The sequence below is a fragment of the Cotesia typhae genome, unplaced genomic scaffold (assembly GCF_013202065.1).
Source record: "Cotesia typhae breed Kobodo isofemale line unplaced genomic scaffold, CoteBio_Ctyphae contig_33, whole genome shotgun sequence".
Taxonomy (NCBI): Eukaryota; Metazoa; Arthropoda; class Insecta; order Hymenoptera; family Braconidae; genus Cotesia; species Cotesia typhae.
Window position 1 is genome coordinate 876652 of NW_027423741.1, and position 20250 is coordinate 896901.

At 29.4% G+C, this 20250-nt stretch overlaps 1 protein-coding gene and 1 long non-coding RNA gene across 12 annotated transcripts; one reads left to right on the plus strand and one right to left on the minus strand.

Annotated features, from left to right (window-relative positions):
• Positions 1 to 1574: 1574 nt before the first annotated feature.
• Positions 1575 to 13859, minus strand: Asator (tau-tubulin kinase asator). 11 transcript variants are annotated; one of them, XM_074241390.1, is made up of 14 exons: positions 13602 to 13859; positions 13425 to 13529; positions 12155 to 12287; positions 11521 to 11668; positions 11176 to 11390; positions 10638 to 10907; positions 10434 to 10520; positions 9617 to 9883; positions 8675 to 9463; positions 7198 to 7500; positions 6853 to 7117; positions 6402 to 6770; positions 5549 to 5963; positions 1575 to 4808 (listed from the first exon to the last, which is right to left on the minus strand). In XM_074241390.1, the coding sequence occupies exons 3-14, from the start codon at positions 12209 to 12211 to the stop codon at positions 4754 to 4756; spliced, it is 3240 nt and encodes a 1079-aa protein (XP_074097491.1). In that variant the 5' UTR covers positions 12212 to 12287; positions 13425 to 13529; positions 13602 to 13859; the 3' UTR covers positions 1575 to 4753. The 11 variants fall into 11 exon arrangements, with proteins under 11 accessions (XP_074097491.1, XP_074097488.1, XP_074097494.1 ...); XM_074241387.1 differs by having other exon boundaries at positions 13247 to 13529; XM_074241393.1 differs by lacking the exons at positions 13425 to 13529; positions 13602 to 13859 and adding exons at positions 12572 to 12908; positions 13247 to 13367.
• Positions 13860 to 14064: 205 nt separating this feature from the next.
• LOC141526402 (uncharacterized) lies at positions 14065 to 19858 on the plus strand. The gene is made up of 8 exons (XR_012479017.1): positions 14065 to 14472; positions 15037 to 15106; positions 15266 to 15348; positions 15431 to 15659; positions 15735 to 15854; positions 16000 to 16225; positions 17260 to 18216; positions 18542 to 19858. It is a non-coding gene; the product is annotated as an uncharacterized LOC141526402 (long non-coding RNA).
• The last annotated feature ends 392 nt before the right edge of the window (positions 19859 to 20250 follow it).

The window sequence follows — 20250 nt, forward strand, 5'->3', positions numbered from 1 at the left end:
GAATCCATGTTTTTCAACAGCCTTTCCTTACGCTGATCAATGACAGGCTCAGTGGAGGGTGTATATCTGTCTGACAACCATCCTTCTAAGTTGTATCCAATAAATCCAATTATTCCGGCGAATGGCAGAGTTACTATAGGTACATATCTCTTCAAAGCATTCATTAATATTGGACCGTACATTGTTTATTAATTATTGTCTCACAACTACAAAAAAAAAAAAACATAACCTTTTAGAAACTTATCGACTTCTATTGCAACAATGTGTGTAAAATAAAAAGGTTATGAGTGAAAAATTAATAAAATATATGAAATAAAAAATAAATAAAAGTATTTTATTGAGATACTTACAAATAAACAGATAAATTTTTAATAACTAAATAATTATTTTGAAATAATGATTTTATTCGTTGCTCAAAATTCAAAATTTTATTAATTACATGGATTTTCACCAATTATACGTATTTATTTGCATTGTTTTATTTTTATAATAATACTCAGCCTGTAAACAAGTGTAATAAACAATAACACGAGTGGCTTAAAATTTATTCCAATGTTGCCAACCTCAACAAAATGTTACGTCATTTCTTTTCATCAGTCTCAAGGCGGGAAATTTTCAAAAAGGTTATTGGGAAACCCGAATTTGATTTTTTTTTTTTTTTTTTTTTTTTTTTTTTTTTTTTTAACGACTTACATAGCAATAGTATTAATGACACTGGAATTGACAGATATTAAAAATATTTTAAGAATTTTATAGTAATTAAATTAATATAAAAAAAATTAATTAAAAAGTTCCACATGTAAAAATTAATAAAAATTTTCACTCATAATTTTATAATACTAAAGTTAGCCGACGCTTTTAATTTTTTTTCAATAATTAAATTAAAACAAAAAAAGATTTTTAAAAAATTGCATTTACAATTTTTCAAGTTTTTTACAAATAAAAATTTTTTTTAAATAATTTTTTCAATAAAAAAACAATTCGTGAAATTTTTAAATGTCGGCTAACTTAATTTTCATGAAATATTTTAATTAAACTTTTTTTATAACATAAATTTCTAAAAAAATTTCAAACATCAACAGATCTGTCAACTTCAGTATCATATTATGTTAGTAAATATAAAACTACTGTATGTAATTTCGTTAATTACCCAAAAAGTCTATGTAAACAAACACATACTCTCCTCCATTTATTGATTGACGTATTAAGCTACAAGCACTATGAATTTTGTTATTTACTTATTAATTACTTATATCTTTTTTTTTTATCTTCTTGTTTGTCTTCAATTAAATAAAATTATTTAATCACGACTTTATTATAAACTAACGACTGTTTGCTATTTTTTGTTGTGGACGACTTAATTACAATTTATTTAAAATTTTTATTTATTGTTATCCTTCTCCTCGATTAAATTTTTTTTTTTTTTTTTTAAGGATTAAGAGAATTCAGAGTCGGTTACAGTTCACATTTACTGACAATTTTTTTTTTCTTTTTTTTATATTTTTTTAATCTTATTTATAATGTGTAGATCACAAAGCGGAGAAAAGATACAATGATTAATAAATATTTACGGATTTAATTAATTATTTTTTATTTAATTAAATTCAATTGTTCTTCTGTGATAATTATATTAATATTGAGTCAATTACGGTACATTATAATAATATGTACAAGAACCTAAATGATGCTGGGCGGTTTTGTCAACGGAATGCAACATTTTTTATACTTTTATTAATCTATCCATTCGATTAATTTATAATTATTTGTCCCCTTCAATTACAATTTAGTTAAACAATATAAACATTTCAGTGTAATTTATTTTAAAAATGCAGAATTTTATAAATTCGATTAAATAAAATAAAAGCATTAATTATAAATAATAAATAATATTTAACGTTGAATAAAATTGCACATTGCATTTGTTTATAAATATGGAAGCGAATTAATAATAAATCAATTGATTAATTTAGGTAAAAATACTGCTCAGTCGCTAATTATTGATAATTAATTGTTATACAAATAATAGGATATCATTAATTTGGCCTCTAGTATTTAAATCCAAATTATTTTTTTACTTAGAAATTAATTTATTGCACTAAATTAAATTAAAACAAAATTAAATTATAAAATTCGTAATATAATACTAACGAAAGTGTAATTATTATTTCATCAGTAAAAATAGTGTTTCAAAAATCTATTGTTTCAAGAGACATTTTTAAAAAATGCTCACAAAAGACTGAATTAATTAATTAAATTAATTATTTTTTTCATAACGTAGATACAATATTCATTTTTGATAATACAATAAGGATAAAACAATTTTATAATTCAATCATGGCACAAATAATTGATTATAATTCAAGTTATTTTGTTAATTTAATGCAATTTAATTATTTATAAAGGCTTACTATTATAAAGCCCTTTTGCTATTAATTTGATTGATATTATAGATCGCTAACTTAATAAATAATTGAGAAGTTGATTGCTTGGTTAATTACGCGGTTGCATTAGCTGTGACTAGATTTAGATTAGCTAATTGCGAGATTTATAAATTAATTATAATCACGGTTAAATTAATAATATTCATCGCAAATTATCACTAGCCTATCACCAGACATCAATTAACAAAGAGCTATTAATTTATTATTATTATTAGAGATTATAAATATTCATATTTTATAAACATTAATATTGCATTTTTTGTCTTTTTGGTATACATTTTTTTTTTTCTTTTTTAATAATTCACTCCAATTATTTTAATAATTATATAATTTTTAAGCGACACATTTTCTTTAACACTCATTACACGGATAATTGCGTTTGGTATGTTTCTTTCTTTTTTTTTTTTTTTTTTTTTATATATATATATATATATATATATATATATATATATATATATATATATACGAATCATACAATATAATTATATAATATTAATTCCATTAAATTGTTTATAAAGAAATACGAATATTTCATTTCATTTCATATTCTGTTGAATTTTACGTAACCACACAACAATATTGTATTGCTCTTACGTACAGTTAAAAAAACAAACTCAATGATTCACGTGTCTTAAATAACTATTATATATCGCGTTCCAGATTAAAAAAAATTTTTTTTCAGAAATCGACGTCAGAAATAAAAAAAAAAAATTTTATACGCCCTTACGGCTCCCAGGACTCACCTCGGTATGTCATAAGAGCGTATAATAAAAATTCTATTATTTTTTCTAAGTCCAAAAAAATTTTTAGTTTGAAAAAAAATTTTTTTGGACTTAAAAAAATAAACACAGAATTTTTATACACTCTTACAGCATCTGTAACGCGATATATCTATATTATAATCTTTTTCTTCAATAATAAATCATTATAAATAAAATCACAAATACCTAAACAATAATTAAAAGGAAAAATAATTCCACAGTACGGAATAATCGTGATTTAAAATTTAAATAAATATTTTATGCTGTTAAAAATTGCGATAACCATAAAAATATTAATAATAATAACAATTGAATTGTTTTTTTAATTAAAAATTGTTGCATTCTGTTGAAATATATATGGTGGCTTTATAAAGACTAGCACACTCGCCCCGATCTCAAGGCTACACCTATTTATTTAAATTACTCTAAAAAGAATCGACCGCCTTTTCATCCAATTCATATTTAATATCGAACTGCAGCTAATAGTTTATTACAAGAGTCTCAAAACTTATTCTTTGCTTTATTTTTTAAATTATCTATTTTAATTTTTAAAATAAAAGTTATTTTTGTTTTTTTTTATTATTATTTAAATAATTTAAACCAAGACTCTCATAGTACAATATTCTGCAGATTATTTTGGCTTTCAGTGCATAGACAAGGCCAAATATAATAATATATATATTTATTTTTATATTTATAGATATATTTTGTTTATCATCGTGTCATATCGTTCCATAAATTTTTTTCACACAAGAGCCATTCAACTATTAAAGCATTTAAAAATGAGGATCCGTGAAATTTTTCTAGATGTCTGGTATTTTTGTTTGTTTGTACATTTCACATATTATTTTTTTTTTTTTTTTTTTTTTTAGTTCATCACTTCGAGATCCATCAAACAGCTATAACGATCGAAAAAATGATCGATCGATCAGCAAATAAACTAAGAGAACACTAAAAACAACTTCATTTACAATCTTCATTTTCAATATTTTAGTTCATCAATTAATGCTTGTTATTCTTGATATATAAATTTTTTTTAAATATCTTTTAATGGAGATCGTGCGCTTGGTTAAAACGTTTTTTTTTTTTTTTTCTTGGTTGTTAGTTTACTTGCTCTCTTTTAATAATCATCCCAAAAGTATCACCACAGTGAAAATAATTTTTATAATCTCATTTCGATAATAACTGTTGTATTATAATAATTATAATAACAGTTATTGCAACAAACCGCACTGCATTAATCCACATACATTATTAATAAGTACAGTGACATTCACATTAAATCTCCTGATAACTTTAGGGATGATTTCGATTTCCCGCCAGCCAATTAAGATTAATATTATTAATTATTACTATTTAAATAAAGTTAATGAATTCATTATTACTGTAAAACAGTTACTAAAAAAAGCTCTATTATACTTATTTGATCCAAAAAGGTATCACATTCCTAGTTGGCTGTGGTAAAACTCTATTTTTATTGTGTTTATCCATTATTATTATTAATAGCATGAGATGTGAATCAAGACCAATGCAGATTCAAATCACCACCCCTCACGATTCTCGGCTAACTACCGCTGTGTCTGGGACTGGTCTGAATCGGCGACATCTGAAACATAAATATCATTTATTTATAAACACCGATATTTCTTTTTACTCACAGTAAAATAAAAAAAAAAAAAAAAACTATTATATTATATAATATCTGAATCTTACGTATAAAATATCAATAAAGCTTTCGAAAAAAAAAAAAAAAAAAACGTGATAAATTCATGCAGCAAAAATTCATCCAGTACATAGCACATTTTTTAATGTATGAAGTGTGTTAACAAACAAATATGAGTGTGAAATATAATACTTGGTGCATTACAAAATAATGTTAACATAATTAACAGTTGAATTGTGAGTGGGTTCAATTAGAAACAACACTCAAAGTAGTTTGTAATTTTTTAAAAGGCACACCTAGTGTGAAATTAAAAAAAAATAGATAGGCCGTAGGCAGTTTTTTTTTTTTTAATTCCCAAAAATCGCTTTTTTTTTAGATTGTCACCCTAGGCGTGTCCCTTAAGATAACAATACTAGGTTTATGCTTTTAAATAAAATAAAGTATAAACATTTATTTACATTAGGAAAAAATAATGCCAGTCTATCTGCAAAACTGATAAACTGATTAGGATATTACAAAGTAAATGGTAATAAGAAATCATACAGTGGTAGTACAAAACACGAAAAATTAAAATCGTAATTAAAAGGGGGAGGGCTAAAAATTCCATGAAAGTCTGGAGGGGACTGATTAACCAATAGTAGAAGTCCGTGCTATTGAAAATTGTTTGATGATAACGGCCATACCTAGCATTATTTTCAGCCACATGAGGCGGTAGTGATGAAGGCGGAGGTGGTGGTTGTGTGTTTGGTGGGCCACTGCTGTCAGAGTCATTGTCACTGCTTTCCTCATTTCTTTTACCTGCTTCGAGTAGGTACGAGGGCACGCCTCGTGGGTAGAATTTAGACAAGACCTCAGAACTGGGTCTTCGTCGCTGCGGTCTCTGGAATCGTAGATTAAGTTGACTGGCATGAGTAACATACTTTTCACTCTGTCGGCGTCGTCTCAACGCCGGGGTACATCCAGTTAAATTTTCATCCTCCGTTGAACTGGTAGACGTCAACGGCGGCACTGGATTAGGTCTGGCGTCAGGTAATGTTGCACATCTTCGTAGCTGAGGTGTCTCCATTGTATGTACTGTGATCAGTTTGCCTTTGGTTGCTAAAAGTTATTGGTGTTAGTAATGCTAAGAAGCTCAAAATAAAATTTATTGCGAAATAACTATAATAATAATAATATTTAACATTGATAATAACACTAATAAATTTAGCTATTTTTATATTTTTTTAAAACTATATATTTAAAATAAACAAATAAAATAAAATAGGTTCAATGAACTGAATTTGCTCTGACCAAAAGTGTGTATGTGAATGATAAAAAAAGCCTCTTGCAAAAGAACAGTCTAACTTCAAGCATTATGCAATAATAATATTGATACACAATAATAATAGTATAATGTGTGCTGTCATTAATTCGACTGCTAACATCAGCTTGAAGACAAAACATTTACACTACTTGAACGAAAAAAAAAAAAAAATAATAAATAAAATCGCTATTATCGTTTTGTAAATTAATAATTAAATAAATAAATAAACTAACCAGACTCCTTGTCCTTTAATTGAGTTGATGTGGTAGGTGACTTTTCGAGTTCACTGCCTGTACCAGTTTTAGTATTGGGAGTATTTGCATCGGGTGTCGATTCAGACAAAGAGCAGCGTGGACTTTTAACGGGTACGGGTATTTTACTGTAAGCGCTGTGTGGCCGTGAATTATCGCGGTCTTTATTGTCTTTGGGTTCACGGGGTGTCACAGGATTGGAATTTGGTGCTGTTGGTGCTGTGACTGGTTTATTTGCGGATGTATTACTTGTATTTACGCGGCTCTCTGTCGCGTCGTAATATATCGATGGCTCGTCAGGTCCCGGGTTTGGACTAGCTGGGCTACCCGCTGTGCCATTCGTTAATTTTTCTGAAATAATAATAGTAGCTCTTAAGTTTAATAATCCTCTTTAAATAATTCGATTATCGTTAAAAAACATTTAAAACATTACTTTGTAGTGGTTCTTTGTCTGCGGTTGTTTGTACAACCGTAGCTCCTCCAGTAGAATCAACAACCCTAATTTCTAATCTCCCGGCAACGGCTTGCTCTTCTTCGTCACCAGCTGGAGTCCCTGGAAGTATTGGTGACGCAAATTCAATAGCTGGAACACTTGATCGTCGATGAGTAGGACTTTCTTTAGGTTCGTCGTATCGCATTGCTACGTTCCACATTACATCGACTTCGTAAAGTAAATCATCAAACGCGGCTTGTTGGACCTAAATAATTAAAAATAAATTTAATAAATGAAAAATGATCAATTCAATAATTAAAAATATTTATTTAAAATTGTACCAACCAAAGGTGCTTCTAGATGAGCACGAACGTGTGACGCCAGCGCCGGTACACTCCATGCTCTTGGCAAAGCTCCTTGAAGCTCTGGATAATTTTCTATTCCCGTAATATTTAAGCATCTGTGATGCGGTCCAGGCCGCGGTGAATCCTCGCTTATTCGCGAGAGCACTGTCTGGACAGCAAGAGCCGCTTGTTGCAAAGACGCACTAGGTGTCACAGTTGACGCCTGAGCTTGTGGACTCTTTGGCTCTTGATATCCACCAGCTATCGGAGTCGCTGTTGCTGCTACTTCGCTATCAACTGTGGACTACACACTCAAAGTTTTATTTCTGACAATTGTCACTGTTTTCACCAAACAGTAAAGTACACTATTAGCGACATTAAAGTTAGCAGTCACTTAATTTTTTTTTTTAACAAATAAATTTGTTGGCGAAAAATTATTTTAAAAAAAATTTTTTTTTGCCATACTTTATTTGTTAAAAAATTCTGAAAATTGTCAAAGATTTGCTAAATTAATTTCCATGCACTATTAATACGACAGAGATGAAAGGTTAAAAAGAAAAAAAAAAGCAGCAAAATGAAAAAAAAAAAAAAAAAGAAAAAAAACATCTTATATTTTCATGATTAATCAAAGCCAAAATTGATCTTTTTTAAAACAGCTCTGATATTTAAATTGCAAAAATTGGCTATACCAAAAATTAAATTAAATTAAATTAATAATAATAATAATAATAATAATAATAATAATAATAATAATAATAGTAGATATACTTAACCAAATAAATTTTTTTTTACTATCACTTTGTGATATGATAATGATATAAACTAAATAACTGAACTAACTAGTAATAGAGTAAGTTGGTGATGCTTAAGCAGGTAATAAAAAAACAAAAACGAAATTATAAAGCAAAAAAAAAGCGTTGGTGAAGCTTAGCATCGCAGTGCACCGTTGGAAGAGAAGAATATCAAGCAGGAGTGTAGATACAGGCCAGACGTTGCTAGAATATCAAATACAAATTTTCGTCAATAAAAAAAAACCAATGAATTAATATTATGTAAATTTTTTGAAATCGATAAAATGATTTTGATAAAACGATGACGATGTGAGTGTTGAGAAAGCTTTGAAAATGAAATATTTTTATTAGCTGGGAATCATGATACTTGATTTCTATTAAATTTTGTGACACTTAAACTTGATACAGCAAAATAAAAAAAAAAGTAATAGTACACACTGGTAAAGGAAATTGTTTGTTAGAAATAAAGTATTAATTTAGCTTTAGGACATTAAAAATGTAGTGACCTAAAGCCAAAAGGGCGCATAATTTTTTTTTATACGCCCTTTTGGCATTTGGGTCGCGATATATTTTTGATAAAGCTTTCAATACTATACAATTTCTATTAGCGTCTGACCTTAAGTGAGGAGCAACTCGTAAAATAAAATAAAATAGGGAAAAAAAAAAAAAAAAAGAAATTCCTTTTACCTGAGGAACAATAGACGGTGCAACACCTTTATGCTCCGGACTCTGTAAATTTTCACCCTTCCATTCATTGTCAGTCTCCTCGGAATCATCGAACTGGGATTTCCACTGGGACGCTAGTGTAAGACCCCCGCCGCCTCGTGTCACTTGCTGTAATGCAGATACGTTGTCATCATCAATTTGTGCAAATTGTGTTATTGAACAGTCTCGCATAGCCGAGCGTCCTGTTCTCGCGCGTCTGCGGGGCTCTCTTCGTAATGGCTCACGCTGTTCCGTAACTGGGCTTTGATTTCCGGCTTGCTTAGTGTTGGTGACATCGTAAGAGCAGTAGGAAGCGTCGACGTCAGTCTGTATCCTTGGACTAGGTGGTTCCCCAGTGGCGTTTGTCTCTGGTAGAGCGACGACACGGAGTCTCGCGAAAGTAGCTCCGCTAGCAGACTTCCTCAACGGTGCAGCTGCGTTGGCTACTGGCTTCGAACGTGGAACTTCTGAAGCTGAGCGTGCAGATGCCATCAGAGCGTCACCCTCATTATCCACAGGTTTTTCAACCGGCGGAACTGGTGACTGAGGCTCAACGGCCATCGACACGGCGCGTCGCTTCTTCGGTGAACCCTGAACTGGAGGAGTCGACGCGACTTGTTGTCCAGCTGGCTGGTGTGTATTGTCTGTGATCTGTATCGTTGCATTACAATTTTTATCCCTTCCGTGATTACTTATTGCCGATGTTAATGGAACTGGTGATCCGTCGTGGCCCAATAGCAGCCTGCATAAACTTTCAAGATCCATCTTCGCCTAAATATAATAATTATTATCATTAGTATCAAGTTTTATCGATTGTTATATTATTATATTAATAGTAGAAATAATTTATAATTGTCATTATATATGCACATGCATGCTGAATTTAATTAAATGACAAGCTGCTAATGGATAATGATTACTCACTTCCTTTCGATTGTCTGGCTCAACATTTTCTTGGTTATTGGTGTCTACGTTTGGAGTAGTCGGCGGTTGGTTTATAGTTGTCGCTGTCGTAAGGGCAGGCGGTGCCGTTACTGTAGGCAGTGACCTCGTAGTTGGTAAACCTTCATTAGCTATTAATGGTCTTTCCCAATCGTAAGGATCGTTAAGTTTTACACCTCTACGTTTCATACATCTTTCAAACAAACCAGCTAACATAGCGTAATCAGGTTTGTCCGCGTACTGCAAACTCTGTTAAACAAATTTACTGTATTAAATTAAATTCAATTATATCTAATAAATACATCTATATCGACGTTCTAATTACCAAATTGTCTAACTCGATTTTAGAAAATCTTCCATTTGTTCAAAAAAAAAAACAATTAGATAAAAATTTATTCTCACCTTAAAAAACCATTAAATCTTAATTATCTATTAAAATGTTAAAAAATTACCCTCTACAAAATAATAAGGAGTTAGACCAATTGCTGATTAGACCGTCGATATTATGAATCTATGCAGTGTACGTATGTATATATATATGTATATATGTATAATATATATGACAAAGTGCACCCGGAAAAACTATACGTTATGCGCCAAAGATTTGGTCCACGGAAGACCTTGGCCTCATTGTTATCTCTTATATATGACAATTTGAACATTAGCCAACTAGTCCTGCATTTAACTAATGCTTGTATATTCCTCACACGTTTAAATCATAAATAGTTTGAAGGCGTATAGATGTTTTTTTGTTGTTGTTTTATTTATTTATTTTGGTTAATTATTTTCTATCAAGTACCTGAATATGTTCCAGGAAGAGCCGAAGATCTGATGGAAGGTGTTTGAGTAATAAACGATGGTCATATTTTTCTTTTAGAATTCCGACCTGTATTTAAAATAAACAATGATTATTTGAAAGTAAAAATTTTAAGCCAGAATAAAACAAATATTTGTACACGAGGATTAAAGATTAATAAAGTATTTACAGTATAATCCTCCTCACCTGTTCTTTATCTTTAATCTTTCGCCAAGGTAATTGTCCATTAACAAATTCCACAAGCATATAAAATAGTGACCATAAATCATCATGTCTACCCATCTCTTTATTTCGGTGAGCATTTACTGAGGCATATCTAACTGTACCACGGAAACCAGCCGCAGCACGTGCAGGTCGTACTTCACCAGTTCCAGTAGTGAATTGACGAGCAAGCCCAAAGTCCAACATATAGACAACTCGGCAATTGTACGGATGACGACCGATAGAAAAGTTTGACTGTAATTTCAAAATAAATATTATTAAAATTAAAGCATTTTACCTTTGATAAAAGTTTTAGTATTTAATCGATTTATATACTGTTGCCTCGCGACCACTTTAACTATATTTATTTTCGATAACAAGTCGTACCACCGCGATTACATCTTTGCAATAAATCATGATGAGTATATTATCAATGTTATGATATCATAAATGTTGATAATGACCGCAATGGTAATGATTGATAATAAATTATTAAATAAAAATCTTAACAAAAAATTCTTACCGGCTTAATGTCCCGGTGTAGGAAGCCCACTTGGTGTATACTTTCAATTGCTTTTAAAATTTGCAAACCAAGTCGCAATGTTGTTGACAGAGAAAAGGCACCACGAGGCTGCGCACGTCTTAGTTCTGCTAAATTTTTACCTTGTAATTGCATCACGACATAATTAAATCTGTCATTACGCCCACAACCAATAAAACGACACACGTGATCTTTACCTGGAACAAAAAATACAAACATAAATAAATAAATAAATAAATAAAAAGACTTGATTGTCAATTATCAATAATAAATCTAAGGATTCTAACTGATTATAATTGTACAATGGTATTGAATATTAATATTTACCCTGGAGCTTTTTTAAAACCGCAACTTCCATTTTAAGAACTTGCTTTGGTTGCCGTGCAGATTCAACCTTCAGAGCAACTTGCTCTTTGGTCAGTAAATCAAGGCCTTCATAAATTTCACCAAACCCACCACCGCCAATTTTCCTCATCTACACAGTAGAAAAAAATAGTATGAGGTCAATTGCATCATTTTATTTTTTTATAATTCTGTACTAAGAGATGATCTACAGAGTTTAGTCTTCTTATAAGGTTTCCCACTCCAAATTTGTACGGTCAGTCGATCGTGTTCTCTCTTTTAAACATGAAAGATTACCCAATCAATTGCTCTAATAGGTATTATTATTTTATTGACTCTCGTTAAAATATAAATCTGAGGTTGCAGATTTAATTAGTCTTTCAGTCGTACACAATGTAAGATAATTTATGTGTGACACGACTGATCTTTTTAATTAATCAAATGAAAAATAAATAAACGAAATAACGGTCTAGTCGATTAAAGACTCTACTCATATAAAGATGTTAATCATTCGACCTGTGATGCTTATCATCATCATCATCATCATCATCATCATCATCATCATCATCATCATCATTATGATTATTACTAAAAGTAATTATAATGTTAATTAACTTACAACTTTCCAACGTTCTTTGACCACATGGCCTGGCTGTAACAAATCCTCGCTCGTCATTGTGATGTTATTGTTCTGATCCGTACTCTCGTCGCCTACATGCCTTAATACCAATTTACCCGGATGATTTGGATGCCTAGAAATATTTAAACAATTTTTAATCACAGCACTCATTTTTTTCATTATTAATTTTTTCTTTTTTTCCTTTTTACATAAAAACAACAATTAGTATCAATAAAAATTAATTAACCAATCAAAGTGATTAAAAAATTATCAGAGATAATGATGCTATTAAACTCTAACAAAGTTAACGATAAAATAAAATAAAATAAAGTAATGAAACAAATTAAATTTTTTACAATGAATTTTTTAATGGTAATTACACGGCACGCCCTGAAAATCACTAGAAATCATTTTAACCTAGAAATAGTAGCGTAATCAAGTCAGTATATTATCACTCGAATGATGGAATAGGAATAAAATTCGTCAATAATAAGCGCGGTCCATTTTAGGCAGCCATCATACTATTACTACTGCTACTACTGCTGCTGCTGCTGCTGCTGCTGCTGGCAAGTGGGTAGAAGAGGGTGCAGCTAGTTACAGGGGTTGGTTCTGCTGATTGTGAGAGAACTAAAAGCTCCACCAGCAAGAGACCACCACAACGTCGCCACTGCCGCCGTCACTGGCATCGGCACCATCATCACCCCCCGAGTACACCACCTTAAAACACCCTTCTTGTCGCCTGCAGCTAGTTCCACTGTAGATAATTAATATCTATATATATATATATATATATATATATATATATATATATATATATATATATATATATATATATATATATATATATATATATATATATATATATATATATATATAGGCATCTACACATCCAATGGCTATTTTTTTTCACACATTCATGTTCATGTGAGCTATGAGGTAACTACAGCAGAAATAGATTTTTTTTTTTTTTTTTTTTTTTTTTTTTTTCTATTCATCTACTCGTGGACATGCCAAACAAGTTCAATGACTAGACTCACGACCAGATAATTATCACCAGTAATCAACGATACCGTTTCATCACTAAATATTTACATTAATTTCTTCGGATAATTTTTTTTTTTAATTTGTTTAATTAAATAGATGTTCAGTGACTTGTTCCCGGATGATATCCCGGCATTAAACACATATCTCGTGTCTACTTTCAATGAATCCCCACGCATTGGCTAATACCACCACGATCCAAATATAATGACATTTTATTTTTACTAACAATGTCGTCTTCTAGACGATATAGACCATTTTACCACCACCCTCCTTGTCTATCGTAATATCAAGCGTATGTTTTTTTTTTTTTTTTTTTTTTTTTTTTTTCTTCCTATAGAAAAAATAATTTATTTATATTATTAAAAATAAATTCAGTAGAGTATTAGATAAAAATAAATCTTACTTTTAGATGAACTAAACACCAATACCACACATCACTGTCAAATCGATAATTATTTATTGTATCATAAATGAATAAATATTTAATTTATTATTATATTATTTCAATGTCCACTAGAGCTATTAAAGCTAATGTAGTTTCTACCATAGACTCGCTATATTAAATATTTGTTGTACAGTGAAAGTGGACAAAATCGATCTATAATATAACCGAACCAACCGAGAGTTTAGGACTTGGACTTGGTGCTCGCGCGAGAGCACCGCACGAAACCCCGTCGTCGTCGTCGTCGAACTCTAACGCCGATGCGGCAGCCATCTTCAAGAGAAAACGCGATTGGTTGGATCGTCGTACGATGGCGGCACCCACGCGGGATAGCGATCGATGCAACGAGAAATTCAAATTCACTCCTCGCTGTGTGTATGTACGGTGTGCAAATATATACACCTATTACTGAACCTATAGGCATACACATTTACACACGGACACATAACGCATTTATACACATAAATAAAGATATATCGACATATATAAAGGAGTAGTGGAGAGAATTAAACAGAAAAGAGACACGATAACGACGTAAAAAGGTGTTAAACCTTGAGACTAACCCTCCTCTTGCTTTTTTCTTTTTAGATTCTGGTAAGAATGTCTAGATAAAACTATCAAAAACACGCATTATAATTTTTACATAGATATATATGTTGTATACATATATATATATATATATATTTTTTTTTATTTTCCCTAGACATGATATGAACATCACCTGAACATATTATGACAGTAAAAGTAGCAGGAGTGCGACAATTTTTTCTATTAAAATTTATTTAGCAGATATTTGGTCATTTTTAAAGCTTTTATTCACAAATAAATTACGGTAAGAAAAATAAGAAAAAAAAATTGATATATAGAAATTTTAAAAAATTAAAAATGCAATTTAATTATTAAATACAATTAAAAATTTATCAAGTGACAGCTAACTTTAATGTCATATTTTTTTTTATATTTTGTTTAATTAAATGATATAATATCAGTGGAAGAAAATTAAAAATTTTATACACAGATATTTTAAAAATTCTTGATGATAATTAATTTATGACATTAAAGTTAACCGTCACTTGACAATTTTTTAATTTTATTTAACAAATTTTTTTATTAAATAAAATTAAAAAATTGTTTAATGACTGCTCACTTTAATTTCATAAATTCTTGGATGCAAATTAAAAAAAAAAAAATTATACTTTGTTTATTTAAAAAATTAAAATTATTGTTAAACACCTGGTCATCTCACTATCAGACGTTATCTTGATTATTTTTCCGCTTATTTAATTATGGCACTTGAAAATAAGCCGGAAGATGCATACAAAATAAACGAAAAAAAATATCAATAAACAACTGACCCGATTTTATATATAAATTTTTTTTTGTTGTATTTTTATAGCAACAGTAATCGATTTTAACGCGTGGTGTGTAGATGATTAAGCATTGGCTGGCGGGAAAATAGATAGCTGGTATGTGTGTATAAATTTAGATTTTTTTTATTTATAATGATATTAAAAATATTGTAAAACTGTTGAAAGAGATTTTTAAAGATTTATATCAGTTTTGATATTCTAAATAATTATTTATTTTTATTTTTGTTTAATGGCATCGCTGGATTGTTAATTAAGCGAAACGTTAAGACACACGGTCAATTTATTTCTTCGATAATGTTGGGAATTGGAGTAAAATTAGATATCGCTTCTTTATATATGTATTATTTACATTTTTTTATTCAATTTGTGGTAATGGTAGGTAATTTTTCTTTTTTATTTTTCAAATATTTTCTTTTACAGACTTATTTGCGGTGGAAAAAGATTGATATGAAGGATCTGGAGGCTTTAAAAAGCACAGTGAGATTTAATAAGATAATCATTGGAATTGAAGTGTATTGAATTGAGTTAAAATAAAATCCAAGAGCTTTTTCAGTTTATGTTTTTAAGAATTTGAATAAACTTAATGTAATATTTTGGATTCAAGAGCGAGTTAAATACTTAAACCGTAAACATTCTGTTAATATCCGAGGTCAGAGACTCTGAATATTTGTATTTGCATAAATGAATTTTTACTAACTTGTTCACTAACATTCTTATTTTATAGCGTAATTATCATTTTATTGTAATAATAAACGCGCGAGGTGGGAGCTTATGTTTATTGGACAATAAAAAATATCCCAAGTATTTAAAAAATTTCAACTCCATATCAAGCACAATAACTGTTGTAAGTAAATTACTCTAGTTTATTAAATAAAATCCATATTTTTATTTTTTTATTTTTCTTTGATAAGTTTTCCTCGACTAGTAATTAAAGGCGTTAATTAATAAAGTTAATAAAGTGCTTACTATCCGTTGATTTCTATTTACAGACCGTAATCAGCAGTAATTAATTTTGTTTATAAATTATAGTATCTGTAGAAAGACCGGAATAAATTAAGATATAATGTGCAATCATTGCGATACAAGATCAGATGAGAGCAGAATAGAATAGGCCATTTTTACAATGGCCAAGTAGCGCAATCGAAAGCCAGGATATATTTTTTTATTGCCAACTAGTCCGAGTTGATGCCTCTCAGATGATATGCTTATAGATAAGTATGTTTGTATACAAGTTAATATAAGAAGGTCATACTCTTCGTGATGCATAACTTTTAAATTTTCGATATCAATAGATATAAATCGATCTTCGAACACAGATTTAGTTATTTATTTTTAGGATTTTGATGATTAATACTTTGAGAAAGTTAATTTAAAGATACGCAGTTTAAAATTTAATGGCAAGTAATCCATAATAAATTTTTGTGTGATTTTATTATAACTGCATAGAAAAAAAGTATCAAATCTGGATAATTGAAAATAACCGAGAGAAATAAATAAAATAAAATAAGCTCAGTTTACTGGTTTAATAAAAAAAAAAAAAAAAAACTTCTGGGAATAGATTGCCAAGTCTACTCGTGGTTCTTATTTCTCAAAATGACAGAAATATCTACTGAAAATTAGATTGACGTACATATTGTTATATCATATGTTTAATACATTTATTTTTTAATCGTGGTATTTAATGCTCTTGTAAAATAAATTTCGTAGAATCTGTCAAACTTGAATAAAATCAATGTAAATAAAGTCTTTGAGCAAACAGTTGCAGAACTAAAAGCACGTGTTGATCAGTTTGGCCCTCGATCGATACTCAGAAGCATACCGGGAAGATGTTTACGAGTTTACGGAATATATTTGTCTTTAGAGAACTCTAAAAATTTATTTATTATTATTAAAACATAAACGATGCCCAGAAAATATATTTTTATTCGTTAAAATGTTTCAATAATTAAAACTTTAATAAATTTTCAAAGTTTAAATTCATACCAACATACTTTATGTGAGTATTTTTATGCAGAAGAAATAAAAATAATTAGTGGCTATTAACTTCACCGCGTATTAATAAACTTTTATGGACATTATCTCAAAATAAATTTAGAATATACTACTTCTATTAAAACTATTATAATTTATATTATTTATATTTTTAAAAATTAAATTTTCAGTAAATATAATTTATTAGATATTTAAAATTACAAAACACTTGTGTTAGTACTAAAAACTAATTGTTTTTTATTTTTAAAACTTTTCAGGTAACAATATTAATAATAATATTCGGTCACACGACAAACACAAAAATGATCACCTACCACTTCATTATTATTTTTTTTGTTTTATAAATTTTATCCAGTGGGCACTTAATTAAAAAATTAAACAGTTTAACACAATAGTAAACTAAAAAAAATTGGATAAATATAATTGTCGGTGAAGAAAATTCGACTGAGTAAATACTAAAGACTGAACTAGTCTCTGGTCCGGTCGAAGGACCGATTGAGAGCAAAATGTGAAGCTGGTGATCCCGAGTTGAGCCAAAGAGCTCAGAGACGCCCGCGACGAGATTAAAGTACATGTGTGATCATGATCATCAGACACAGATTCACTGGCATTGGGCCGGCCACCTATCGCATCACTAACAATTATTTTTTTCTCGGATGTATGTACACAGATCCAAGAACTGAGAGCTACATCCGGTGTACGAATATCATTCAAGGTCTTGTCATTTTATTTTCTCACCAATCAATTGATAAAAGTAAATTTACAGAACATAAACTTTGATTACTATTTAAAAAAAAAAAGTACTGTGCTTATACGACCGGCTCAGCGGCAATAAATCAACGAATTTGTCGCACAATAAATAATATTAATATTTATTAATCACTGGGTCTTTATCTTTACGGTCAACGGACTTTAAACAAGAGCCTAAATTTAAATAATATTTTTCTAAATAATGATAAATACATTTCCGACAAGAGGAAAATACTTATGCACATCTATCCATACCGAGCATTCTCATACGTTTAATTATAATACATACAGGTACATTTGTATATGTATACATATTTATGTTATACTCGTATGTCGTGCTAGTTATTCTAAGCCTCTAATTTTGCACGCGACCCAACACAACCACGTGTTTGACCAACGGCTTTCTTCGTGTTGATTAATTTTCATTTCGACGTTAAAAAAGTTTCAACACGCTTAGCCAGTGGGTAAGTGTTAAATGTAATTATTTATTTTATTAAAAAAATAAAATTTATTTTATTTTAAAATCATGAAAATTAAGTTAGCTGATATCTAAAAATTTTAGAATTTTTTTTATTAAAAAAATGATTACAAAAAAATATTAAAAAAAAAAAAAAAATTTTTTTAGTTCTAATTTAATAATTAAAAAAAAAAATTAAAAACGTCGCCTAACTTTAGTGTTATTTAAAAATCTCTACCTCTCACATTGACTGTTATCTGAACTCATTGCAAAGGTAACAGTGAAGATAATACTTAAATGTAATTACAATATTTTTTTTTTTGTCTCTTCAGATATGAGCATAAAAAGACAGACTTTACAAGCAGAACACGTATTACCAAGAAGCAGTGATACTTTGTTGGTCGAAATATAAAACACTCGTCAACAAATAACAGACAAGTATTTACTTAAAATATGTATACGTGTAGTGGATATAAATTAACGATGCGGTACGAGTTGAGTAGTTAAGATGAGATGAAGACGAATATGTGAGGATGAAGAATATATTGTTATATGTATATAGATATGAGTATTTGCACTTTCCGGGTACGAAGATATTCAAAAGTGGCCAGGCGTATCGCAGTCCGCCCTCGCGTTAAACGACGATGGGCTATTTTAGCATTGTTGAATGATCCCAACAACTTATATTATGTTAACAAGTATTATATATAAAGTATAAAGCAATATGTTAAGTAAAAGTGAAATTGGAATAAGTGATTAGACAGTTTGACACCGGGCGACTTTTTAGCTTGGCATCGAATATTATGCATAAAGACTATTTATCAAAATAACTATTAAACGGAAATAGCTGCCGGATTATAAGTTAGTCCATTGACACTCGTTGGCATTTGATCAACAGGTTTCACTGGCATTAAAGATCAATATATTATTCTTTCTATACATATAAAATATGTTCAACTGGTAATAATTTATTCAGTAATCATCATCCATGCTCTTGCAAGGCTTTTATTGAATTGAATGAAAAATTAACAGAGAAGAAAAAGCAACTAGCTTCTTGTTCTGCTGAGAAATGAAAACAGAGAACAGAGAACAAAGATATAAATATGTTGTGGGAGTTAATAAAAATAATTGTAAGCAGGATTGAGTTGATTGGAATAAAGAAACTCTGTAGGGTAACGTGAGGTCAAATATGTTTGGAGCAGAGCCCAAAGATTAGATTTAACCAACGCGGGAATCCGACAGCGGATGTGTCATTTTTTAGTTTAATTTTCTTTGTACGCTTTCGAAGAAAACTCATTGTTCGGTATTTATTATTATAGAGTTGAGTTGGAGCTAATATTGATATTTTAAAAGCTAAGTACGGCTGTGTTGTCGTTACTTTTGATGGTGAGATGCTTAACTCTTGGAGGAACAACTAATAATAATTTCAACTGACAAACGAGTAATCACCATGAACCTTTAACTTATACTACACCGTAACTGCTTGTATAGTATACGTTTCCCTAGTTTAAACTTTCCCTATTTTAAACCTGTCTGTGTCCCAGTTACTCTAAAATTCACTCTCGACTAGCGCTCAAAATACCCTCGAGAAAAAAAATTACTGAAATTTTAAAATTGTTTCGAAATAAAATTATCACAACAAAAAGAAATTACTCTGTTATTTTTATTATTTTTCTAACTTATTGGGCGATAAAATAATTTAGGACTTAATAAAGGGCCAAAGTAATTCCAGGAAAATGTTTTCATTTAAAAATTTTTACTTTTTGACTTAAAGTCCATAAATGCAGTAATTAGTTTTGATTTAGTGCCAAATTAATATTTAATATTTAATATTGAATAATTCTTGATAAAAATTTAACTACTATTTTTTTCGTATGTCGTTGACCTATATTTTTTTATTTTTAAAAATCAAGAAAACATTTTCTTTAGCTTATTGATAAAAAATATTTTTATGAAATTTATAAAACATTAATGACATTAAAGTCAGCTGTCACTTGATAATTTTTTTTAACAAATAAATCTTTTCTGATAAATTATTTTT